Genomic DNA, 26,970 nt, shown 5'->3' with positions numbered 1-26,970 from the left:
CAGCACGTTTACACAGGCTGTACACTCAGTAGCAGTCATTTCTTCAGTGTTGTCACATGAAAAGATATAATACAATATTTACACAAATGTGAGGGGTGTACTTTTGTGAGATACTGTACATGCGATGGATGTAAAGTGGATGGTTTGTCCAGCTGCCTTGGACAGCTTGTCCTTCAACAACGACACAAGACTGAAAAAGGTAGGACATTACAGTCCTGCTGAAGGTGGTGTGACGGGGGATGCGGTAGTAGGAAGCAAGGGACTCCAGCAGTTGCCTGAAGGGCTCCTCCTCAAATATGGGGAAGGAAGCACCTTCAACAGCTATAAGCTGACCAAGCAGTCGTGTCAGTTTGACTGCTGCTTTGACATACCCCTCAAATGGAAAGCCCCAATGTGTGGATGCCCCTGCCCCACCTGTCTCTGGGAACAGTTCTACTCTTCGAGAAGGTTGATGCCTGAAAAAAGGAAAAACTCCCACAGGTTGTTGGACCCATCAATCACAGCCAGAACACTCAATGACACCACCTGCTTTTTTTATCTGCTTCTATCAGTTATTGATATGTACCCTCCTATACACAGCCCCTCCCACTTCACCTCATCAAGGTTTGAATGGCGCCAAAACAGCTCGTAATGGCGGCTACACATGGCAACGAATGTACGAATACTAACGAATTTTCTGCAGTTTTGCCGGAAACTGCCCTCGTTATCGGAGATTCGTACAAAGCAGCCAATTGCAGTTAAAACAAGTACAAATCCACGTGCACAAGTGTAAATTCTAATCAAAAAAGTGAAAATCATTACATCTGATGTAATTTCCCAAAACCTGCACAAAGTATTTCATAAACTAAAAGCTACAAAATGGGAGCAGCCTGAGGAGCTCTTTATATTTACAAGGCATCCATTCATGGGATATCTTTAAATACTTCCCGGGAGAAATATCAGGCCATGTCACTTAGGATTAGCCGCATTGTCCCAGGTATTTGGTGCGGTGGCTGCTCAGGGTATGCACCTGCCACACGATTCCGCTTCTGCCCCTCATTTCCTTATTGGAGATGACGTAATGCTGTAGCATGCCCGGCCCTGACGCAGACTGGAATCGCTGTTGGTATTTCGCTGCCGTTGAGTGGCTGTCAGCACCGGGACCGTGTATATGACATAATGCACATCTCGGTGCACGCAGGCTTTCCCAGGGAAATCTGCATGGTTGTCCTTCCTCCTCCTCCCATTCTGCTGTTTAGCATCTGTGGGTAGCCGTGCTTCCCATGCGAGGGGACAGAGGGAGCAGCCACAGCCCTGAGGGTAACGCACAGCACCGGGACACACCGTCCCTGCAGCCTGACACACGCCGTCCCTGGTAGTAGCCGCTCGGGGACCGAGAGACGGGCTGGCACCCCGGTCTGCGGCCTCACACACGTGGGGTGAATGAGGTTAATGCTGCTCTGCTGCACCTGGAGCGAGGAGCACATGGGAGAGGAGGAGGGTGAGTGGCTGCTGGTGATGGTGACACACTGGCCGTTATTAGTGCTAATATTATAAAAGCTTTAAATGGGCACCCAGACGGTTAAACCTGCACGGTGCTGGCGAAGTGCATTGGGGGTGGGGGGGGGAGCTGGTGTATACACATAGTGGGGGTGTGTGATGATGATGATGAAGAAGAAGTACATTAAATGCTAGTAATGTGGTGGTTTCTGGTACTGATGCAGTGAATGATGATGTATGCCATGGTACCCAACAAGTGCATTAACCCTTATGGCGCTAGATTGATGAGCAGCATCTGGATAATATGGCTGTTGCTCGCAGAGTGTACTCATGGTGATGATGAGCAGTCAGTGGCATGTCTGATGCATCGCGTTTTCATAGAGAATCGGTTTGTGGTGGAGTGGATAGTGAAAGATGCTGCACTGGCTGTGGGTTGTGATAGATGCAGAAAGTGCTGAGGCGGCGGGTTCTGGTGAATTCGCTGGTGTTAGATGCAGACGCAACCAGGCAAGTGATCGGGGATGATGGACCGTGTGACAGTCGGTATCGGTGAATAGTGAGGGGTGCTGTGGATACTGGTGCAGCGCATGGTGATGGATGCACTCGGTGAATCCAGTGGTTAGACGCACATGAGACTGATCCACAGTGACAGTGGAAGCTGACAAAGTGAACAATAAGAGTTGCTGTGGGTTATAGAAAAGTGTGGCATGAGGGATGCAGTGATTGCTGGTGGGTTAATGGGTGATAGTGAATTTGATGGTGACATTCTGGGTATAAGCAATATTAAAGCTCATTTTGTATACAGTACATTATGTGCATATTCGAAATGTAAATCATGGAGGATGCTGCAAGTGATGTTTGGTGCTGGCAGTTTGACGATGGTTGCACATATATGAGAGATGGGTGCTGGATGATTGCAATGGTGAGGGTAGTATAATGTATGGTGACCAATTCTCAGTGCGCAGCTACATAAAGCACTGGTATGTAGTCAAAATTACATGTTGGGTTAGAGGATCAGATGTAGAATATGTTCACAGTGATGCTAAATGGCAGTCGATGCAGTTAATTAGTGAATGCTGGTAGATTTAGTGTGAATGGTGCAGAGCAGGTTTCTCCAGCTGTTGCCCTAATGTGTCCTACAAGAATTATGGTCCCCACTTTTCTGAAAATCCATACAATCTATTGCATTATGTCATACTACCTGTTGGATTACATCATCAGATGAATGGGCCCTAGTCCCCATCTGATGATGCTTGGTTGTACCAAACCTGTACCATGTGACGTACACTAATATGTACACTAATATGTTACTTTGTTTCTATCATGGAAAAAGTTTTGTCATGTGATAGAATAGTCTTAGATGTCTTACTGGTAAGCTGTGTTTTTATGGTCTTTCAAAGTCCACAACTCTGAATTTAGTGTGGAATTCTTGTGAATTGCCCCTTACGAGTTATGTCAGTGAGAATTAATCTGCAGCAGTCATGTTTATCTGTGACACCTTGTCACTTGAATTCCGTTTGTCTTTAACAGAAGAAGGGGAGAAAAAGACACAAGGGACCAAGAAACAAAGGCTGGGGCATTGATGTGCAAGAAAAGGAGGCACAGATAGGGGCGAAATAATACCCCCGTAAAGGAAGTGGGGGACAGAGGCACATAGTAGAGGGAGTGGGGGACAGATTCAGTAAAAAAACAAAAAAAAAAAAAAAAAAAACACTAGTGATGTGGAGGTATGGTGATGGCTCTACATTGGTGAAGCTTTACTACAAGGTTGGAAGGCATCGTGCACAGAGGTGCTAGTAATTCTCTCATAAACATATGGTAAACCTACCCTATATTCACTTTTCTTTAATCCCTGAAAAGCTTTACATATTGTTTACATATGTACAAAATATTTCACCCTGAAAAAGATTGAGTCACGTATAACTTCCACTAAGAGGTCCTTCTTTTGACCTTGCTTAAGTCTCTACATGGTAATCAGATAAGTTCTTTGGAGACTCATTTCCAGATTAAACCAGTTTTAGTGCTTTCCTTTGGAATCAAATTTCTCAGTATATCTGAAACAGGATTTCTTTCTTCTGTACCCTTACAATTCAGAATTTCTTTCATTTAAATTGATGACCAATCAAAGCCAATTATGGAAAAACAATATTCTTCACAGAAAGTATTATCGTTAACTTCAAGGTCATAGACACAAGCAATAGTGTGAGCCTATGCAAAAGGCAACATGGTCATTTCTCCTTTCCTTACTTATCCCTGGCCTGCTGTAGTGGATATAATGTGGATGTAGGTGCCATGCACAATGTCTTTATACACTGCCTTTAAAAACAAAACAGGGCAAGAGAGTTATCTGCTGTTTCACACACTTGGGGCTGTACAGATTCAACCAAATCAATGACAGATGATGAAGAATAGATTTGCCCCATAAACCGCTCATTATTCAATTGTATAAATGTTGACCCTAGCTTCTTCATTTCTGTCTAGTTGAAGAGCAAACTGGTGTTGAGGGCACCATCAACCAATAAGCGTTATAAACTGATTGATCACATGGGAATAGAAGAGGCAATGGTTACACATCATTTGGTGCTCTAAGTATTTTGCATTACAAACTCCATAAGAAATAAATATTAAGTGCATGGCAACTTTGGTATTTACTTAAAATGTGCAGGTAAAGATTCCCCCCTTAATGTACTCATGCCAGACATTGTTTGCTCAATGATGCATGGGATGCTTAGCTCAGTAATAGCTATTTTTAAATATTTCTCAGTGGCTTCTATTTCCTCTGGCATTTTGCCTAAGGATTGGACAAAATGCGACGTTCCTCAATTATTTAAAAAGCTATCAAGATTGCCAGCTGGGAAATACAACCTGGCATGTGTGACATCAGTAGAGAGGAGAAAGCCTGATGGTATATTACAAAATGTTGCGGTGGGATAACTCTAAATTATTGCAACCAATTTTAAACCTAGTAAAAATGCTTGAAAAGGAGGGCTGCAATATATAGTGCTGTTATAAAAAAAAAAAAAAAAAAAGTATTTGCCTGTCAGAAGTAGGCTACAATGTATCAAAAAGCTGCACATGCTGCGATCTAAAGGCTTTCCAGAATAGATAAGAAACAGTCATTGACATCTATAAGTCTGGAAAGGGTTACAAAGTCATGTCTAAGGCTCTGAGACTTCCGCGAACCACAGTGACAGCCATTATCTACAAATGGAGAAAACTTGGAACAGTGGTGAACTTTTCCCAGGATTGGCCAGCCTCCAGGAGCGCATCGACGACCCGTACAGGAGGTCACAAAAGAACCCGGACTAACATGTATAGAACTGCAGGCCTCTCTTGGGTCAGTGTTTACGAATGCCATCCAAAAATGGCATCGATGGGAGAATTGAAGGCGAAAACCACAGCTGACCAAAAAGAAAACACAGACTTGTCTCACATTTGCCGAAAAACATCTTGATTGCTCCCCAAGACTCTTGGGATAATATTCTGTGGACCCTGCAATGTGATTGAATTAAAACAATCCTGCCAAAAAGAGAGGGTCCAAAACTCCTCCACAGCGATCTAAAAGATTTTGGTTATTGTCGCCAAGTGTGGCAAATCACTTTTTGGTTTTTGGGGCAGTTACTTTTTCACATGGGTGATGTAGGTGTTGATTAACTCTTAACCTTTGATAAATTAAATGAGCCTTTAAAAGCTGTGTTTTGTGTGGACTCACTTTGTCTTATATTAAAATTAGTTGGGTGATCTGAAACATTTAAACGTGACAAATAAGCAAAAATATAAGAAATCAGGAAGGGGAAAATACTTTTATACAGCACTGTGGGTAGCAGTTGTATATTATAGGAGTACTCTGCAATTATAAATATGATACACTTCATTGGTGGACACCGATTATTGTGAATAGCAAAGCTGGTAAATAGCCTAGTCTTCAATGAAAACAAAGTGGTTCCATGTCTCCAGTGCTCTCTGATAAGCGTCTCATACAGAAATAGCGCACAGGGTGAGTTATGTATGAAGACTGAGGGTTTAAATAACCATTTGTGTCATCAGCATGAATGCTGCATTGGATACTGTGAGGAGTGTACACAAGATTAGGGTAAACAAATTACATTAAGACACTGTTAAGCATCAGCGGAAATATTCTCTGTTACGCAGAGAGGGATTTTTTAATAGTACGCGGTATTATGTGAACTGTACATTCAGCAGAAGTGGCGATTGCGGATAATGTGGATAACTTTCTGCTCTCTCTTTAGTAGTAAACATACGTAGCTGTAATAATTTTAATATACTTGTAGTATTTAGTTGCTTCTTTCTACTTGATGGATTTCTATTATCGTTTTTTCGCTTTGTAACTTAATAAGTAACACATTTATTCTTGCGTTTTAAATCCCAAACGTGATGCTTTCCACATATCTGTCCGCATCCCTACGTTAATTATTTTTTTCTGCAGAGAAATAACATTGACCTGTGTTTTTGGACCGACACTCTAACACGATGCACTAACTACACGGTTGAGTGTGTGAATGAACTTTGTTCTATTTGTTGTGCTCATATAATCTTGTTTACAAATGGATCCCATTGCATGTTCTCTAATTTTACTGGCACTCGTCTTACATTACCAATTAATCTGTTCTGTTTATTCATCGCATTCCCATCCATTGCATTTGGTGGTAAGTGATCTGGACATTTAACTATGGGAAGCATAGGTGCTCATGTTCCAGACTACACACAGAACTGCCCGTTCTTGAACAGTAAACCTCCAGGATTATCTTTCTTTACTGACGTGCAGAAAGCTGATATTATTATATAAGGAGAAACAGCTTTTATATCGTGAGTAGAAGAAAAGTTGTAGCTGGTGGTGGTATATCTACATGATGATGAATTATTAGTTTTGTTTTTTTAGTGGTCGTAAAGTGCATCTTAACGTATAGATGACGTACAAAGAAAGGGTATATTAATAGATGGTGTATCCTTTGAAGCGAGTTGTTAAAATTGCGGTACCCAAGGATGAAATGGATAGCTACGAGTAGAAGTAGGGTGTTGAGGTATGTAACTGTGCATGTAGTGGCTACTGGGAATGTATGTTTTAATGGCAGGATAATGGTGAAGGGGTAGTTCCCATAATGATGTGTCTGCTGGGTGCCAATTAACGACTTAGTTGTAGGTTTAGTGTATACTGACAAAGGTGATAAATATATAGAGATGTAGTGCTAACGCAGCAAATACAAAGAATAGTGGAAGATGCAGCTTATCGCAGTGAATAGTGCAGATACAGGGGGTCCTAATAGGTGCTGCGAGTGCTTACGCAGTGAACAATGATAAAATGCAGTGCATGCCATCCATCCAGCCAGCCTAGACATTTATAATACAGTTTTAAATGACGGTCTATTTTTAAATGTGGAAGTTCTGAGGTTTGCTTTAATGGATGTTATAGATTAGTATGTGAGAGATTGCTAAATGATCCTATCCTTGTGGTATAAGGTTATCTACTGGCATTGTTGGTTGGGTCTAGGTGTTTGTGGATGAACTTGGTGCCCTTTAACTATGCTACTTAAGGATTATAGGAATATAGGTGGGTCAGGAGGTCGTGATTGGTAGCTGGAGCTTTGTAGCTTTATATAGTTGTGGCTTACGATAACTGGCTTCTTCTGATACTGTTTGGCTAGATGGCTGAATACAACAACAAATTAAATTCATTTATTTGAAACATTGTTCTTCATCATCCATGTTGTTGTTATACTAGATTACTTACTGCTTTACTTACTTTATCCCCTGCGTACCTTGTAGTTCAGTCACTCTGTTGAAGTTGTCTGCAGGTGATTTTTTGCTATAAACAATGTATTAGGGATCTCTTACTCTCTTAGGCTCCCTCTTTGTCCATTAGCAGAGGGCATTACAGACCCAAGGGATCAATAAACCTTGCTCTAGATGGACCTTCATAAAATATAGTGAATTTAAACAGTTTAAACCATATCTCTCCTGTCAACTCTCCCTTTAGTGAATAGACCCAATGTTTCTTTTGGCTTCTAATTCCAGTAAATCAGTAAATGTGTTTTCCTCCACTGACTTCATGCTCACCTTTGATATTATTCTTTATTAAAAAACTTGATTGTCCCTATTTATACACAACGTCACTGCACCAGCTTGACACAGGAATCCAGACTCCAGTATTTTTTTCCCCTTATGCTTATATATTTGCTGCGTTGTACATAAGACATGTAACTATAAGGTATCTAAGTGAAATTGGGAGTCTTCTGACATCTGCTGTGACCTGTTGAATGGTGAATAATAAAATACCGGTGATAATCCAACTCTACCTCAAGAATCATCGCAAAACACTTCTTTGCACTAGTCATAGTCCATTCTGAGCATTAGGTACATCGGTTGACTTACCTTGCAGTTCCACCAAAACATTGGTCCAATAATAGCATGCTTGAGATAAGCTCCTCTGATCCTGGCCAACCCAACTAAAACCAGTGTGTACTTAGTGCAGCAGAAATATCAGCATCTTTGTGCAATTCAGCTGGTGGTGGATTTGCTGAGTTGTTTCTGGATTGACCTGATTTAGCTGCCTTGGCAAACAAATGACAAAGGCCGTACTAAATAGTATTCCATGTTTTGAGCATTGTGGCTTGTTTGCAGCAACCTACCCCACCCACTTGGAATAAGATATTCCATATTTTGACATTTTAGGTAATGCTCATAACATCATACCAGATCAGCAAGACACTGTCCAACGTTTATTGAAAATTCCATAAACCCTTTTACCAGCGCATATCAAGCTAAATTTCGGCTGGGGAAATAGCAACCGCACACGTCAAAAGAAGCATCGGGGATGGAGGTCACTTTTCATCTTTTTGTATTAAAAATCTGTTCCAAGCAACTTGATAGTCAGTGACATACCCTCAACTATTTGCTCCTTTTGTTAACCAGCTTTATTTGTTTCCTTTTAGGTAATGAACTGCCAGTATGCGCCAGTTGTGGACAGAGTATTTATGATGGGTGCTACCTTCAGGCTTTGGCAGCTGATTGGCACTCAGACTGCTTCCGGTGGGTCTATATCATTTTTTTGTTACCGTTGTTTTATATGATTCCTTATGGAGCAGCACTAAGATCACATAAATTTCACGCAGTGCTAATTTCAGGGTTTATGTGATGTCGGGAACAGAAGGATACTTCTTCAGCTTCACCTGTTCCTTAATCAGACCATTCAAATTGGTTTCATTGGTTTATGAGAGTTAAAAGATGTATAGTCAAATACCGGAAAGCCCATCAGCCACTTGCCCCCCCCCAGTAACCAAGGTACACACTGGCAAACATTCTCATTCTAACACACATACACATTCATACTAACACACACTATAACTAGGCTATATGTTGTGTATCTTTAATATTTCTAACTTGTCTTACCATTACAAAGGTTATGGTGGGTAAAGGTGATGGAAAACCCTTGCACTAAAATTAAGGGTGTAGTAGAAGCATTATTAAACACTCATGTACAGACACCAGACAAGCCAGAAGTGCTGCCACAACCATAGGGGATTCTGGTAGGCGCATGCAAATAAATATTGTTGACCTTATTTGCATGCGCCTACCCAGAATCCCTTGTCTTAGAAATGTTAAAGAAATTCAGAGAAGGGAAGATGCATGTAGGGCTGCGTAAATTGGTGGTGCTATATAAATAAAAGATAATAATGAATTTGTGCATTATTATAATGAATTTCTTAGTAGCAGTATAGAAAAAATTTAATAAACTTAACGTCAGTTTCTCCTAGTTCTTCTTTAAAGCGCATACGTCATTTCTCAAAATGCTCCTTACAATTGCCCAAGTACTTAAACTAAAACAGTGTTTACGGATTAAATTAAGCAATTTCCAAGTAAATCACGGTGATCTTAACTTCCTGTATTCTTTATCTGTACAATTGCTCTTCTCCTTTGGCAGAAGCCTATTGCTTCTGGTAGATTTGAAAGGGGGAATGGTGAAAATGTTCGGTGAGTTAAGTGTGGGAGATAATTTAGTTTTAGCCACTCGAACTTCACTTTGATGTTACAGTTTCTCTTTCAAATCAAATTTATTTAGAAAAAGAAAAGAGTAGGTAGTTTAAATAAATTGATTTATATGATGAGGTTTCCCTAATGCCCTTCTTTTAGAAAGAATACCAGAGTTGAAAAGCTTGCCCATAAACCCCCTGGTATCTGGGTTTAGGGTTTAATAACGCAGGGGTCATTCACAAAAAGTTTAGATCAGCAACGGATGCTGCTTTATTCCTATGCGGCCATTTCTTGATCGGGGTGGTACCACCAGCTTTTGTGCTCTTTTACAGGCGGGCATAGCGAGTCTGTGTGGATATACCATATTGGCTCGAATATAGGTCGCACTTTTTCCCCCCACTTTAAGTCTTTAAAGTGGAGGTGCGGCCTATATTCGGGGTCTAGCGCCCGACGCCCGGGACATGCAGTCCCGGGCACGGGCAGGCAGCGGGGTTAGGATACAGATCCCCCGCAGCGGTGCAGGGGACCTGCATCCTACTCTCGGATTTGCTCAGACAGCCTCCCCTGCCAGCACTTCCCACGGGGGGAGTGCCAGCACGGGAGATTGTCCAAGCGCATCATGCAGACGTTCACCGGCAGCGGCGATGAGCGTGAACGACCTCCGCTGCCGGCACGTCTGCTCGATGTGCTTTAACAATCTCCCTTGCTGGGAATTCCCACGGGGGGAGTCCCGGCAAGGGAGATTTTTAAAGCACATCTTGCAGACGTGCCGGCAGCGGAGGTTGTTTCTGCTCGCATCGCCGCTGCTGGTGAACGGCGGAAGTGCCGGCACCGGAAGTTGAAGTGTTATGTATAGATGTCCCCCGCCGGCCCCGCAAGACCCCATGGAGTCTGCACCGGTAAGTCTGGTGTGGGGGGGAGACATCTTGGGGACAGAGTGGCAGCAAATCTCGGGGGGGTACATCTTCGAGACAGAGTGGCAGTATATCTCGGGAGGGGGGGGCAGAAACCTTTTTCATTAAAAAAGCACCTAACTTTTAGGGTGCGGCCTATATCTGAGCCAATACGGTACTCCTAAACATTTTGTCTGTACCAGTTGGTGAAGGACACGCTAGCCTCATTGGAAAGCTTAAGATGCTAGAGCCCAGGAAGGAAAAACTTTTTTCAAGACACGTGTAAGGTGCTGCCCTGGGATATTTCAGAAAGGATCCAGCTCTCCTTGTTTTCAGCCAGGAAGGGGCTGCCTATCCCCCAATGGGGATGCAGCCTTGGTTGATAGCGCTTTACAAATGTGTATATGTTTTGCTTTTTGTTTTTGTAACACACATAAATAGTTTTATATATAATTTAAATGTGTAGTGCAGACCTGGGCAAAGCACGGCCCGCGGGCCACATCCGGCCCGCTGAATAGCTCGGACCGGCCCGCAAAGAGTGTCCTGGTGACTCACCAATGAGTCCGGTGTCCCCCCCGCCCCGGTCACTTACCTTAAACTCCTGTGTTGGAAGCGTTTGTCTCGGGTGCCGGCGCTTTACGCTGGGCGCCGGCATATGACGTCAGACGCCGGCGATCAGCAGTGAAGCGCCGGCACCCGAGACAAACGCCTCACGCTTCCAACACAGGAGTTTAAGGTAAGTGACCGGGGCGGGGGGGGAGATCCTGAGAAGGGGGGGTTAGGGAGTTAGAGGGGAGATACTGAGAAGGGGGGGTTAGGGAGTTAGAGGGGAGATACTGAGAAGGGGGGGTTAGGGAGTTAGAGGGGAGATACTGAGAAGGGGGGTTAGGGAGGGAGGTCTTACTGTGTGTGTGTGTCTTACTGTGTTTGTGTGTGTGTGTCTTACTGTGTGTGTGTGTATCTTACTGTGTCTGTGTGTGTCTCACTGTGTCTGTGTGTGTCTTACTGTGTCTGTGTGTGTCTTACTGTGTCTGTGTGTGTCTCACTGTGTCTGTGTGTGTCTTACTGTGTCTGTGTGTGTCTTACTGTGTCTGTGTGTGTCTCACTGTGTCTGTGTGTGTCTTACTGTGTCTGTGTGTCTTACTGTGTCTGTGTGTGTCTCGCTGTGTCTGTGTGTATCTTACTGTGTCTGTGTGTCTCACTGTGTCTGTGTGTGTCTCACTGTGTCTGTGTGTGTCTTACTGTGTCTGTGTGTGTCTTACTGTGTCTGTGTGTGTCTTACTGTGTCTGTGTGTGTCTTACTGCGTGTGCCTTACTGTGTTCATAGCTTATTCAGTTATTGTAATAAATATTTTAGCCCATTTTTTAGCTCAAAATATTTTTTCCTTTTTTTTCTCCTCTAAAATCTAGGTGCGTCTTATCAGCAGGTGCGTCTTATAGAGCGAAAAATACGGTATGCACTCCGAAGCCTTGTTCATTTTGTTCACTTCTGTGCTGTGCTAATAGTTATTCAGGCCTTACTTATTCAAGCACCTCTACCAATGACGTAGGCTTGAATAACTTTATTAAACAGCACATAAGTTAACAAAATGGACAAGGCTTCGGAGTTTGTAGTTTGTAGAGGTCTGGCCCTCTAAAACCATTCCAATTTCTCATGTGGCCCCATGGGAAAATTAATTGCCCACCCCTGGTGTAGTGCATATCTCATGTGTATATGTTCTATTTACCATTGTGCTCCTACTATTACTCATTAGCATCTCAGTATGGTCTGTGTGAACAAAAGGCTGGTAAATATGGAGCAATCCCCATAGACACAAATACTGTATTCTAGCTGACAGCTCCACAGCGGGGATGTTCCTTATAAATATTTGCAAATGTTGGAAGTTACGCATAAATCAAGGGTTTGGTACGTATGGTATATATGGGCTGATTCAGAAAGGTACTACAAGCACACGATTAGCACAACTAAAATCACACATGTGCTATAATCATACCTGGGAAATCTCCGGGTTTGCCGGTTGAAGCATTGCTTCTACGGTTCTCCAGGTTAAGACCCAAATCCTCCGGGTAGCGGGAGCAGTGTCTTGACACGCCCTGCTCCCCACCCATTTTCCCTTAAAATGGGGGTGTTGCCCACTGCCGTCAGCGTGAACGCCCCCTGACGTCAGCGGGAACTCCCGCCGACGTCAGTGGGCAGTCCTGGCTGTGTCGCACAAGGGAAGGCTCCGGGTAGCTGGAGCCTGTAAGTTCCCAGGTATGGCTATGATAATATTTATAAATGGAAATAAGTTTTATATAAATATGTGTTGTGGATGCAATATTGCCAATAGAAATAAGTCATGGCCTACCAGTGCTCATTTGAATGCTGGCTGAGGGTTGTGTGACTTGTAGTTCATCAAGCAGCTACGCCTGACGCCGAGTGCTCCTTTCATAGCAAATTGCTGTTGCTATTTTTTGTTCTCGTATATGATACCGATATGAAGTGGGATTGTAGGCGAGGGTATGTAGCAGTTTGCGGAAACATCGTTCTGTTAATTGCTTTAAACGACATCGAGTGCAGATAGCCAGAATCAAGCAACCTGTGAGAGTGAAACCGGCTCAGCGGAAGCTGTGGATGTTCTGATGAATGTGTGTTAGGTGGGGGTGTTGTGTCTGCTGGTAAAACAGCTGTGTGTACAGAACTTCCTGTTCCTCTATATAACTCACAAGCGGGGAGGCTGGGGAAACACAGCGGGATAGGCAGAGAGGTCAGGCAGCTGTGAGAAAGGACTTTGTAGGAAATGGAGCAAAACCAGCAGGCTCTGAAAAGACAGTAAGTAGGATGCACGTCGGGAACTGCTCGGTTGTTGGCATAGAGAATAGAGTGCTAGCTCTTGTGTCAGGATTAATATCAAATCATTGAACAGTTTTTCATTTTTATGAGATGTGCAATATTTTTATGTGTCACATTGCATTAGTAATTCTTGTACAGCACAGGACTTGCTCATCTGGGTTATTTTTAGGGAAATTTGTATTAATACTATTTAATTTACTACATTCTTAGAATTGCTTAATGAATACAGGATGAAAAACAATGATTGTTAAATCCACTTATCCTTGTTAAAACCAGTTAACGTTAACCTCCTCCCGTACAATGTGCCTCCAGAGTCAAATGTCTGTAAATTCATAGTTGTATAGCCTGAATAACTTCCCTTCTGTATTCTTGTCTTACCCTTTGGCATTTATGCTAACAGAGCTTATCAGTTTGGCTAATCATGATTTTATGCTTATTTAACTAAGCATTACACAGAAGCTATAGATACCGATTAAATCAGTTGTAAACGGTAAGCTAAGTGTTGGGTTTATAGGCTAACGCTTAGTAAGTGCTGCATAAATTGTTGGCGCTGTATAATATAGTATTTTCTCAAGTTTCCTCCATGATCATTGAGCACGGGCTTTGGAGGAGATACATAGTGGTCACACTGGGCTGAGAAGGTCTACTCCTACGTAGCTGCATCCTGGGTGCAGCAAAGGAATGATTTGAAGTTGGTTGTGAGACTGTTAGGGTATTTCCTATGTGCCCATCAATTATTATGACCTTGGAGGTAAGGGGTAGAATGGATACATTGGATGAATGAATTTGCTCATGTTTGTTTAATCTGTTTTTAAGGAGGCATCCAGCAGTAGATCCACATTTCTCCAAACGCTTCTGTCTCAAAAAGTGATGCTTTTCTGCTCCCTAATTAAAAAAAAAATTATCATTATCAATGTAAATACCTGCGTGTGTTCTTGAATAAATTATGTCAAAATTAGATAGATAGGTAGGATTAATTGTTTTACTTCATTCCATGACCCCAAGACCTAGTTCAGGCATGTCCAAAGTCTGGCCCGCGTTCCGGACTGATAAGGCCCCACAGATAAGTTGCCCAAATATAGATCTTACGGCCCCCCCAGTGAGTCCCCGAGCGCCGCTCAGGACTCCTGGGATCTCTCGCCGCAGGACTTGACATCATCAGCCGGCGCAGGGAGAAGGAAAGCCCAAATCTCGCAAGATCTCTGACGTCGCGAGATTTGGGCTTTCCTTCTCCCTTCATACAGGCAAGTTTTTTTTCCAATTGAGATGAATACATTGTAAAATCTCAGTTAATGTCAGTTGGTCTAAATCAGTTATAAATATATTTGAACACATGTATACTTGGTGTTATGTTCCTCTTCACATTTTTTGAACTTAAAAGTTGACAGACAACCTTTATTACTTTGTGTAATGTACTTTACAATGTTCCTGACATATTTCAGCTTCCTGTTTTTTTATATTAAAGGCAGAGTGGTTTAACACCTGTTTAGATTTGTCATCCAAGTCACAAAATGAAAAGTATGCCGTTTTCAATAAACTTTGCATAAAATAGTTAATTTGCATTTCATTTTAATGGTTCAAAGAATGTCGGGCAAAATGGTCGGCCCTCACACATGTTCACTTCATCAAATCTGGCACTCTTCGAAAAAAGTTCATGTTCAGTGTACTTTGGAGTCCATTTTGCATATACTCCAATGTATTTTACTGTGTGCAAATAGGTACACATACTCCTTAGTTATTTGAGTTAGAGTAAATTAGATTTGGCTTTTTTTCCTCCTCCACTGTCTTCCTCTAATGAAAGCAGGAAGCATACCTAAGTATCACTTCCTCTAAGGTCAAAGGAAGTAGTAACAGGCAATTGCATGAATGCTTCCTAAAAGCTGGGGTGGGTTCTGCCGGCCATGATACATTCATTCTTTTAGTGAAGTTGTGACTTAGGATGGCTGTCATTGTTACAGTACTATCTGTCTGAGGCTTCCATGCAGTGTGATTATGTGGGCAGTTTTATCAGTTCATGGGAATTTCTGTTTGTTTCCATAGGATATGAGTCAGGGTCACACAACGCTCTCTTTGTCTACTGCTGATTATAAGGAACTCTGTTTGCACAACTTTTGTAACATTCTTACATACCAGTGTTTAGATCATCTAGGAGCATGGTCAATAGTGAAATATTAATTTATAAGGAATAGGGCTGCAACTAACGATTATTTTAATAATCGATTAATCGGCCGATTATTTTTTCGATTAATCGATTAATCGGATAAAAAAAAACAATATGCAAATTTTTCGTTTATTTAAAAGAATTTAATGAACTGGATGTTAAAAAACAACTTAAAATTTACATTAACATTCTTATTTTGTTATGATGTAATAAAAAACAATATTTTCAAAGTACAAGAACCCAAACACAATATTTATGAAACAAAATAACCCCAAACATTCTGAAAAGAGGTGGACTATTACTGTTCAAGAAACTTTGCCCCAGCACTTTGCACTTTGCACCCAGCACTTTGCACCCAGCACTTTGCACCCAGCACTTTGCACCCAGCCCTGGCACTTTGCACCCAGCACTTTGCACCCAGCACTTTGCCCCAGCCCTGGCACTTTGCATCCAGCACTTTGCACCCAGCATTCAGCACTTTGCACCAGCACTTTGCACTTTGCACCCAGCCCTGGCACTTTGCACCCAGCACTTTGCACCCAGCCCTGGCACTTTGCACCCAGCACTGGCACTTTGCACCCAGCACTTTGCACTGTGCCCCTGCACCCAGTCTCTAACTCTGCCCTGCACCCAGCCCTGCCCCCACATTCTGCCCTGCCCCCACACTCACACTCTGCCCTGCACCCACTCTGCCCTGCACCCACACTCACACCCTGCCCTGCATCCCCACCCCCACTCTGCCCTGCACCCAGTCTCCCACTCTGCTCTGCACCCACACTCACACCCTGCATCCCCACCCCCACTCTGCCCTGCACCCAGTCTCCTGCCCTGCACCCCCCACCCCCACTCTGCCCTGCACCCCCACCCCCACTCTGCCCTGCACCCCCACCCCCACTCTGCCCTGCACCCACACTCACGAACCGCTCTGTGCGAATGGAGCCACTCGCACAGAGCGAACCGCTCTGTGCGAATGGAGCCACTCGCACAGAGCGAACCGCTCTGTGCGAATGGAGCCACTCGCACAGAGCGGTTCGCTCTGTGCGAATGGAGCCACCCGCACAGAGCGAACCGCTCTGTGCGAATGGAGCCACTCGCACAGAGCGAACCGCTCTGTGCGAATGGAGCCACTCGCACAGAGCGAACCGCTCTGTGCGAATGGAGCCACTCGCACAGAGCGAACCGCTCTGTGCGAGTGGAGCCACTCGCACAGAGCGAACCGCTCTGTGCGAGTGGCTCCATTCGCACAGAGCGATTCGCTCTGTGCGAGTGGCTCTGTGCGATCCGTGCACATAGACATGAAGAATACTTACCTCCGGAACGCGTCACATCCGTCACGTAGCTAGAAGGCGGAGACTGCAGAGCGTGTAGCAGAAGCGGGGAACGCTCGCGGAGGTAAGTAAAAGGAGCCGAGTGCTCCAACAACGAATTGATCACTCGATTAATCGATAACGGAAATCGTTATCGATGATTTCCGTTATCGATTATTATCGATTTTATCGATTCGTTGTTTCAGCTCTAATAAGGAACAACTGCATGGGAACCAATATAGAACCCCCTGGAGAAATCAGAGAGTTGCCGCCTCTTATTAATGCTTTTCACGCATGCACGGTTCTTCTATGTGATGGAAGGGGAACGAGCGTATGACATGGAGAGAAAATCAGTGTCAGACAGGTTTCAGTGGACAGGAAAACAATCTTCCATTGTTTGCATTCAATTTCAGTGGCACATCTTTAAAATGTTATTAATGTAAACAATTTACTTTGCAAACATGAGATTAGCCCTGTCGTATAGAAGTTAGTGGGTGATAACATTGCCTTGTAAATTAAAATTTTATTTATTCATTGAAATGGTCAAATTAGCTGTAAGTTCATAGGGAAAAATATATTGACAGAATATAGAACATAAAAATATTGAATTTGGGGCACATAAGAACCATTTGGCTTATCTAGTCTGCCTGTTTTTACCTGCTTTATAAATTCAAACCTTTGTCTGGTCTTCAGGATAGCCATGTACTTATCCCAAGGATGTTTAATTAAATTCCCCTACGGTGTTAACTTCTACTGGGATGCTGTTCCACTTATCTACCACCTCCCCAGTAAAGTTTCTTCTCCTCCTCGACCTACTGGTCACCATTTGAGAAGGATTGCATTGTAGATCTGTGTACCCCATTGTGAATTATTGCTGTTCGGAAGTGTATGAGATATCAATCCCTATTACAAATAAGTGATAAGAATCAATCTGCACGTCTGCCCCTTCCTTGTTATAGTATCACAAGGTCACTGCTGGGACTCATTGTCTTCCTGCGTGAGTATAGTGAGTATAGTGAAGCACTTTTACCCCTGGAGTCGGCAAACTGCTTCAGAGAGCTGCCTTTCTCTGTGCTTCTGTTCGTCTCTTTATACGTGACTTTGATCTCCGACTGTGGATATATTTTCCGCACTTCTGTAGGATGATTCTTTGCTGGAAAGTATTTTGTTCATGATCACTGTAAAAAGGAAGACGTGTTCCTAGGTAGTCTAGTCTCAAGTTTAAACCTACACACAAGTATCTGGTGAAAGTTATGGAAAGCGTATACTGCGCTGTAATCCCTGCCACTCCATAGGATGAGGTTATTTAAAAGGATTTAAACTAAGTAAGTTCCCTGTGATTGCAAGTGTCTACCTCTTTAGTATATCACTTAGGAGGATCTGTCAATAAAATGATTAAACTTATCGGGGTGCAAGTAGAAAGTATATGCTGTCTTCCAGCGGAGGACACCCCAGTATCCCAGGGAGTCCCTGAACAATGCATGTATAACAACTTTTATATGTATTCATCGAAGCTGCAAAAACTTAGGGTGAAGATTGAGCTCCCCACTTCTTCTGTCCACGTTTTATGCCACTGCTTGAAGAAAAGGGGACACCATGAAAAGAAACCTTTTAGCTATCGTATTAATTAAAGTATATATAATGGCTGAAGTGTCAGCTATTTAGGACACAGGGGGAAGTAACGAATGTCACGATATTCTGCTTCCTCCACACTCCTGATAATAGGAAATGCAGTATAAATGATCTCTCACTCCAAACAGGTATTAAAGGAGGCTGTAATGGTCTTTTTATTCTTCTCTTATGCCTTCCTTTCAAAGAAAGGAAGGCATAATGCTCTCGTCCTTCTGATTACTGCTGCCTGTTTCCTGGCAGGCAATTACTGCTGGATATGGAGCGCATGCACAGAAGACAATTCACATACACAGGCATCGGGGAGCACAAGTTTTCCTTTAGTAAGAGCCTTCAGAAATGAACCCTATGGCACGCTTGCCTGCAAACTAGAGCAGGGCAAAGAGACTTAACATTAAAAGATGTATTTTAAATAATTAAATTTTTAAGAAAATGTATTTAGAAAGAAACGCTTCTATGTTTTTTAAGAGGTTGCCATGTAAAGGTTGTTGAATATAGTTAAAAAGTAATGTAGAGGTTTCTGTATATTAAAATATGTAATAAATACATACATTTTTTTTACATCCGGGGGAAGCCATCTTTACGTCCTTCCTATTAAGCTCATCTCTCATTTTGTGAAAGGTGATTGGTTGCAGGAGGTTTAAAAAGAGAATTTTTGGAAGGGGCTACTTCAGCCCAGTTTATAGTGGCGACATTTTGAGATATACTTAGGACTGTGATTGATTTTAAAAACAGGATGAATGAACTCTCAGATTTGAAGTTTGCTCAATTTTGTCCTTTACTAAAGTAACACACCCTACCTCATTGTTATACATGAGAAAGCTCTTTTTTTATTGTGACCACAAATTACTGCTTACTTTGCATGTTTCTCTGGAGGCTTCAGTGTTTTTCTTGCCAACGTTCTACAGGGCATCAAACATTCATGAAGTAACCCCAAGGTCAGTGATGAAGGGGGAGTGAATGGGTCACAGCGCAATCATCCAGTAAGATTGAGCATTTATGGATTTCAGTTGGTGGCAATTGTTTCCAGCTGGTCCTTTATTCCCTCCACCCCCACCGTGGGATGTAAACAGAGGCAGAAGCTCGGTGCCCATCATATCCTGCCCTCCGTAACAAGATCCAGGGCATGAACATTGTTAATTGTTGAAACAAATCCCGGCTTAGCTAGTTGTGAAGGCCAAAGAGAAGTGCAAGTTGCAGCTGAGAGTTACGTTATAATGGAACCAGAACCATCAAAGCCTCAGCGTGAAGCTGCAGCCTCCCCAAGCTGTTCCTTGGTTCCCACTAGCGTGGCTCCTGCTGCGAACAGCTTATGCAAAGTGAGCAGGAAAAAACGTACAGAACGTTCACAGCAAATCAAGGAGTTAAGAGACCTGCCTGTATTAAATATGCTTCTGACTTACTTCTAGGTCTCACTTCACATAAACCATAAAGTTGCCCAGGATCATAGTATACAAATTAATTATCCTTTTATGTTACATTTTCAAAAAAAATTTATGCAAAATATATATTAATAATATTAATAATACATTTTGCTCATGCTATGTGTGGTCATGGCATATGTATTAACCCTAAGAGCGCTGGTGGTTGGGAAAAAACAAAAAGGGCTAGAGTGCCAACCATGTACCAAGTACAGTGACAGTTTGAGATGACGTTTCCTTTCTATAGTGTAGTAGAGGAGGCTGCTGAGCTGAACCTTTAAGTCACTTATTACTCCTGGGAAATTCCTTTCGGTTATTTACTTATTACTCTAAAATATCTGAAATAAGGCAATGAATATCCGTACAAATGACAAAAAGAATGCAAGTGTTGGCTTTACATGCAAAGTTGTTATTTTTTAACTCTCTTTCTTTTGCTAGTGAGCGGATATTTTCTAGAGTTTTCCCATTGAGAATTGAGTTATTTAAAGTGACACTGCAACAACCCATGGGCAGAACTAATCCATCTCTATTCAAGCATCACATGGGGGAATAGTTAAATATTTTTCCAAAATACCTCGGTATGCCTCCATAGCGATATCTTTTACTATTCTTAGCTGATTAATGTTGTTTTTTTTCCAATCACAAAATTCAACTGAATTTTACGTAATAAACCAGAAGGATATATTTTTTAAGAATATATATTTTTTTATATAATATATAAAGCTGTTACATATACTCCCATAAGGAAACATTAAGATGACAGTTTGATATCTGGAAAGAGGAGAGCCTTAGGGGGTTTCTTCCCAGAAAGACTATGGCAGGGATTAGGATTGTCCTGGGAGTTGTTAAATGGAGCAGTAAGTATACTGCTCACAGGGTTTGGCAGTACATCATTTGTCATTGCATTCATCTTGATTATGAAGTGTGCCAGACATTATCTTCATCAGTCTTAATGGCCCTCCACACCAGCAAGTACAGGTGGATCTGTCCAAAAAAGTCAGCCAACAATCAATGTGGAGCGACGGTAACTTGGTAACCTGAACTATTGCTAGTCCCAGAGGATGGGAACTGAAAGTGCCTGCCATATGGGAAATGGAGAGAGCCCAGCAAATCCATACATTATACACAATTTCCTGTAACTCTCTGAGTGCCAAAGGGGTAAAATCACACATGAGAGTAGTTAACATCTGACTCGTTACTAGTGTTTCACAACTGCATTGTGGCTTCAGCCATACAGCACCACACACATCTTAGATTCTAAAATGTATACAAATATATACATATAGATAAGTATACTGAAAACGGTACGATTCTCCTTACTGACTAGCCTGTGAAAAAAAGTTTGTTTTTTGTTTTTTTTGTTTTTTTTTCAATTTTCATTTTGGCAAATGTCTATGTGTGTCACTTTGACTGCATCATACTCTGTATAGAGTGTATCACATTTGAGTTGTTAATGTCATTTGTAGTTATATATGTTAGTGACAAGTGCTGAACACTATCACCAAGTGTGTGTGTATGTATGTATGTGTATATATATATATATATATATATATATGTGTGTGTGTATATATATATATGTATGTATGTAATTAGATACATCATCTGCAGTGAGACATACAGGCTGTGAATTGAATGCCAGCCACCATATCATACAGAACACTCCTGCAGGCTGCGGTGTTGTGGGATTCCAGGGTTATTCATAGTTGGCCATCGGTTTTCTTTCACAAACCAGGACAATAGGATGACACAGCTGTCTCTTAAAGGTACAGTGCACACCATTTGTGTGTTCTAAATTAACCAGTTCCTTATCCGAGAATACAAAAAAGCACTACTGTATAAAGCAATACTTATTTAATATGCAGTTATTCATTTAATTTCCCTGTCAAACCCTTAATGTGTATTTTTTTATTATTATTCTCTTACGTTTGCAAAATTATATTGCAAAAAAAAACCAAAAACAAACAAACGTGTAAAATACATACTGTGCTGTGTGGAGCCCTGGCATGCTCGTTTTAATTAAAATTTTTATACGTTGGTTGTAAGACAGCTCACGCAAATCGACTATAGCCTTTAGCAAATATTTGGCCTTTTCTCTGTTGATTGAATTCATTATGCCCTATTGAATTAACTATTTCTTGCAAATTGCTGTGTTCAGACATGTTTCAGTCATACTAATCTATTTGCATGATGTGGACACCTATATTTTTAATGTAAGGAGACTGTGGAGATACTCGGCTGTTTACATTTTTTTTTTTTTAAACGTTCTCTTATCTTTTCTGTACGTCTTCTGCATTAGTGAACTTTTTTATGTTGTTGTTAGCTCTGGCTATTATTAGCGCGGTGGAATATCATTTTTACTGTTCAAAAATGACTTAGGAATGAAAATAGTGTCTGGATGTTAAATAAATACCGTATTTGCTCGATTATAAGATGACCCTGATTATAAAACGACCCCCCAAATCTGAATATTAATTTAGGAAAAAAAGAAAAAGCCTGAATATAAGACCACCCTATAGGAAAAAAGTTTTACCAGTAAATGTTAATTCATCTAAACTATTTTTTTTTACTAAAAGCTATGATTGAGAAAAATATTTTGGTTTTATTTCCTTCTATTTTCCAACCTGCCCCCCCCCCAGTTATGCACATCTGCCCCAGAAATGCCTTATACCCTCTAAATGCCACTGTGCCCCATGATATGCCTTTTGACCCCCTATGTGCCACCCTGCCTCCAGAATATGGCATTTAGAGGGTTAAAAGGCATATTATAGGGAAGAGTGGCATATAGGGAGGTTTAAGGCATTCAGGAGGGAGAGTGGCGTATAGAGGGTTAAAAAGGCATTTCTGGAGGCAGAGTGGCATTTAACAATCCCCCGCCCCCCCCCCCCACCAAACTTACCAGTGCTTCTGACTTCCCTGTCATGTAGCCGGGGCAGCGTGTAGATCCCACGGACTTATGCTGCAGCCGGAAGGAGGCGTGGCTAGCAGCGGGGGTTGTCTGCGTCCATCGCGCCGACCTTCCCCGGCTATCAGAGTTCCCCGCACCGTGCCGGTGCCGCATTGGTGCGGGGAACTCTGATCTCTGACAGCCGGGGAAGGTCTGCGCGATGGACGCAGACAACCCCCGCTGCTAGCCACACCTCCTTCCTGCTGCAGCGGAAGTTGTCTACGCGAATCGCGTAGACATCTACACGCTGCCCCAGCTACACACCGGGGACTCAGAAGTACTGGTAAATGGGGCGGGGGGGGGGCAGGAGGATCCAGGTCCCCTGCAACTGCGGGGGATCTGGATCTTAGTCGTCTCATAGTCAGACCTATTTGAGGTCTGATTATAAGACGACCCCGATTTATAAGGCGAGGGGTATTTTTCAGAGCATTTGCTCTGAAAAAAAACCTCGTCTTATAATCAAGCAAATACGGTAAATCTATATGTAATTCACGTTCGCAACCGCTGTAGACTAACCACAGGAAAGAAGCCATATGACTGTGAATGCAGGCGTGACTGGACGTTTGCTGACTGTGGGAAGGGGAGATTAATTGCTTGTCAATACAGGGACAGGCAACACTGCATACCTTCCCATTGTCTGTATTTTGGTACCCAGATCACAGCATCCCTTATACTGTATAGACGTCCCTCATTCTTATTAGCCATCTATGTATGAATGTCTCCCGATACTCCGCAGCAGTGACAATTGCAGTAATCTAAGTGGTGCAATATTTTTTGGATTGGCACTTTTCTACCTTTCTTATTAGCATTTCTTAGCATGTCTACTACTACCTTGTCCTTGACAATGGCAGCATCCCAATCATGAGTTGTATTGACTAGCCAGCTAGTTTGTGTGAGTTTCCCTGACTTCACTATACATTATGAAGGGCAAACCCAATTAACTTGTGATGCAAGAAGAGCATATTTCTGCATATTGCATACAATGTGTTATACAGGGCCAGAGAAGCTCACCGAGTGGACATTTTGGTAACTTCCACCTCTCCTGCAAACTCCCCGACATACTGATTAAAACTCCAACCTTAGATGCTTCCTTTGCCCTTGTTAAATGTGTTCTATACGATTCTGTTTGGTGACCATGTTGGAGAGATTTAGAGCATGTTACTAGCCAAGATGTTCTTTACTTTTGGGCTGCAAGTTGCCGACCTCTCCCGGTATGATAAGACCTTTCAAATATTTAGCATTCTTGAGCAATGTGGTTGGAATTTAAAAATCCATGCAACTCAAGGTCCGTGGCAGAGTTTGCAGTGATATATCTCGGATTGCTGGACGGTGAGGTCATCACTGAAAATATAACCCTAGCACCCAATAAGCAGGAAGCTAGTTTCTGACGCACGTCTCTTTACAGACGTAAGCATTTCTTTTCATTAGCAAAAGAGTATAATCAATATTTGATGCATATACGACGTATAAGCTTCCCAAGGGCGTATGTTATTAAGTAAACTGTGACGTGCATGTTTTTCACTGCTGGAGAGGGACAGGAGCAATATGAACCAGGTTAGAGGGTATGAAAAGGAAGGTCATAAAAGTATCAGAACCAACTAAACAATCTCAATGGTTTAGTTCAGTGGGGGAATGTACACGTGCATGGGATAGAAATAAGGCTATGAATGTTTCCTGGTTTGAAATGGAAATGGTAACGCATTGTCAACTGAGTGACTTCTTTCTCTCTGGAACAATAAGGACCAAACAATTGTCACTGAACTTGACTGTCTTTACTTCCATGGAACTCATTTCCATCAGTGGCATTGGAAAGATTGCATACACTGGGGTTTATTAACTAAACAGTGAGTTGTGTCTTGCTGTCATGGGCCAACCCAGCAAGTACACGTGGAGACAAGTTTGCTCCGCGTAGTTAAAGAGTGAGCTTTTGCTTCCGGGAGTAACTCTGTTTAGTGTAGCTGTGTATAATGTTATTCTACAATAGTTTCACTTCTACTTACTTTACAGAAATGAGAAAGAAAGTAATATTGTGAGGTTACATATCCTGCTGTACAATTACACCGCACACCTTGCAGGAAGTAGGCGATTTTGCAAGCAACTATGCAGCTGTCCCAGTGCGAGTTTCAGGCTGACGCAGGTTGCAATGTATGGCTCGGAAATTATTTTCTAGTTTTACATACTGTGCAGGACAGACCTGCCTGTGTTTCAACATTTTATGTCAGGATGTAACATTGTCCCACGCTGAAATTGCTTGGGACATTATTCCCTAGTGACAGGATTGTGTTCGATGTTGGTAACACAGACTGGTGCTGCTGACTCTTCTTCTACTTCATGGTACTAGAGCTTCCCAGCTGGTGATTTTATACAGTGGTACGTTATGTAATGTTATACTGGGGTATACCACCTTTACAAGTAATTGTTTTCATAAGGACCGTTAATAATAATAATAATAATAATACATAATGGATGTAGCCATGTCCGTCCAAGAGAAGATATGGAGTCTTTACTTGAATGTAATAACTTATTGCAGGGCTTGACAAATTTGTTGTGAATCTAGGCGCCAGGTAAAAAAGTTAGGAGCCAGGATTTTTTTAAACTAACAGTTGGTCAGGAGTGATCTGATCATCATCAGCCCACTTACTAAACTCAAAGCATTTGACCTGGAAGCATTGACTGATATTTAGTCCCCACAAGCTTGTGGGGACAAATGTTAACCCCTGCAATGCCACGAATGTGTCACACAATTGTGGCATTGAAGGGGTTAACGCTGCACTGTCGCTCTCAGGGAGCGATCAGGCAGCAGGGGGGTGTTGGGGCTGGTCTCCACACTCATGTGGAGACCGAAGAACCCTCTCCCCCTGTCCCTGAAGCTGCCTCTGGCAGCTGGGACTCAATTGCTGGTCTATAGGCCAGCCATTGCAGGGAGGGGAGTCTTTGATGACTGCTGTCTGCTTCCATGCCTACAGGAATCATCAAAGGGCTTGTGGGGGCTCGTTTTTGCTGTTGCTGGTCTGCCTGGGCTTCCAGGCAGACCACCAGCAGCAGAGCCCCGTACAAAACGGGAATTAACCCCTAAATGCCGCGTTCAATGCTGCGGCATTGAAGGGGTTAACGCTGCACTGTCTCTCATGGAGCGATCAGGCAGCTGGGGGGGGTGTTGTGTCAGGTAACCACACTTGTGTGGGGACCCAATAAACACACAACCCACTTCCCTGAAGCTGCCTACAGGCTCACTCCGTGGGAGTGATCTCAGGCTCGGGGGCGGGATTGGAGTGGCTGTGCTGGGCAGACAGCAGCAGCGCCCCCGTGTGGTGACTCAGCCTCTTACATCCACAATTTTTTCTGGATGTAAGAGGCTGACAAAACCTAGGTCGCCATGGCGACCTGGCGCCTGGGATTTGTCGAGCCCTGACTTATTGAACTATCACAGAAAAATATGCCCCATGAGCTTTTAGGACCTCTAAGGTCTTTTTTTCAAATGGAATGACCAAATTTTAGTGAAGGCTCCGTAAGGCTTGTCATTAGAACAACTTGGGTGCCGCCGTCACTGCAGTAGAATATTTATTGGTTTGAATTTGACTCTGACCTGCTGGTTTTGTTCATATTGTAAGTTCCTGCGGGAACAGGGCCCTTCATACCTCTTGTATCTGTTTGTCAATTGCTGTATTGTACTTTTTGTTATCTGTAAAATTTTCATCTTGTACAGCGCTGCGGAATCTGTCCGTGATTCATAAATAAAGTATAATAATAATAATAATATTGTAAATGTACCGTAACCACGTTGCTCTGAGCACTTTTCCACTCGTTTTCATGCTGATTTGAGGATTTTGGTTGTGACCCTCTACAAAATCCTGCAAATGGGATTGTTATCATCTGTGAGATTTTTTAAATGGACCTATTATGAATACATTAAATATATTTATAGTTCATAAAACTAGTTCAGGAAATTACTTTGTTTAGATGTAATAAATGCCTCCTATGATTTATTTTAACATATAAAGACCCTCCATGCAACTCATACTTTACTTTAATAACGACCAATACCCAGAGTGAAAATACGTTATGAATGCTTCTCATGGCTATATCCATGTGCCCTTTATTAATTCTGTATTCTGTCTATTTCTATCACATCTTTCTTATGTATTGGTTTCCAAAACTGGAACTGCTTATTGTAAATGAGACCAAGCTAGTATAAATAATAGAAATAATATAGCCTTTCTAATGCACTTGTATTAATTAATATTAATAATACATAATAATATTGACAGAACATTACTTAATAGCCTTTTAATGCACTTGTATTAATTTAATAAT

At 42.3% G+C, this 26,970-nt stretch overlaps 1 protein-coding gene across 2 annotated transcripts in view; it reads left to right on the top strand.

Annotated features, from left to right (window-relative positions):
* Positions 1–1,183: 1,183 nt before the first annotated feature.
* LIMK1 (LIM domain kinase 1) overlaps positions 1,184–26,970 on the top strand; it is a 37,755-nt gene continuing 11,968 nt past the window's right edge. The window contains exons 1-2 of one of the 2 annotated variants that reach the window (XM_053457243.1): positions 1,184–1,480; positions 8,430–8,526. In XM_053457243.1, coding sequence (XP_053313218.1) covers positions 1,423–1,480; positions 8,430–8,526 — 155 coding nt within the window. In that variant the 5' untranslated portion in view covers positions 1,184–1,422. Of the gene's footprint in view, positions 1,481–8,429; positions 8,527–13,078; positions 13,174–26,970 lie in introns of those variants that run through there. The other variant, XM_053457244.1, reaches the window with a different exon arrangement.

Source organism: Spea bombifrons, chromosome 2 (genome assembly GCF_027358695.1).
Source record: "Spea bombifrons isolate aSpeBom1 chromosome 2, aSpeBom1.2.pri, whole genome shotgun sequence".
Taxonomy (NCBI): Eukaryota; Metazoa; Chordata; class Amphibia; order Anura; family Pelobatidae; genus Spea; species Spea bombifrons.
Note: the sequence above shows the minus strand (reverse complement) of the source record. Positions and strands in the feature narration are given on the sequence as shown.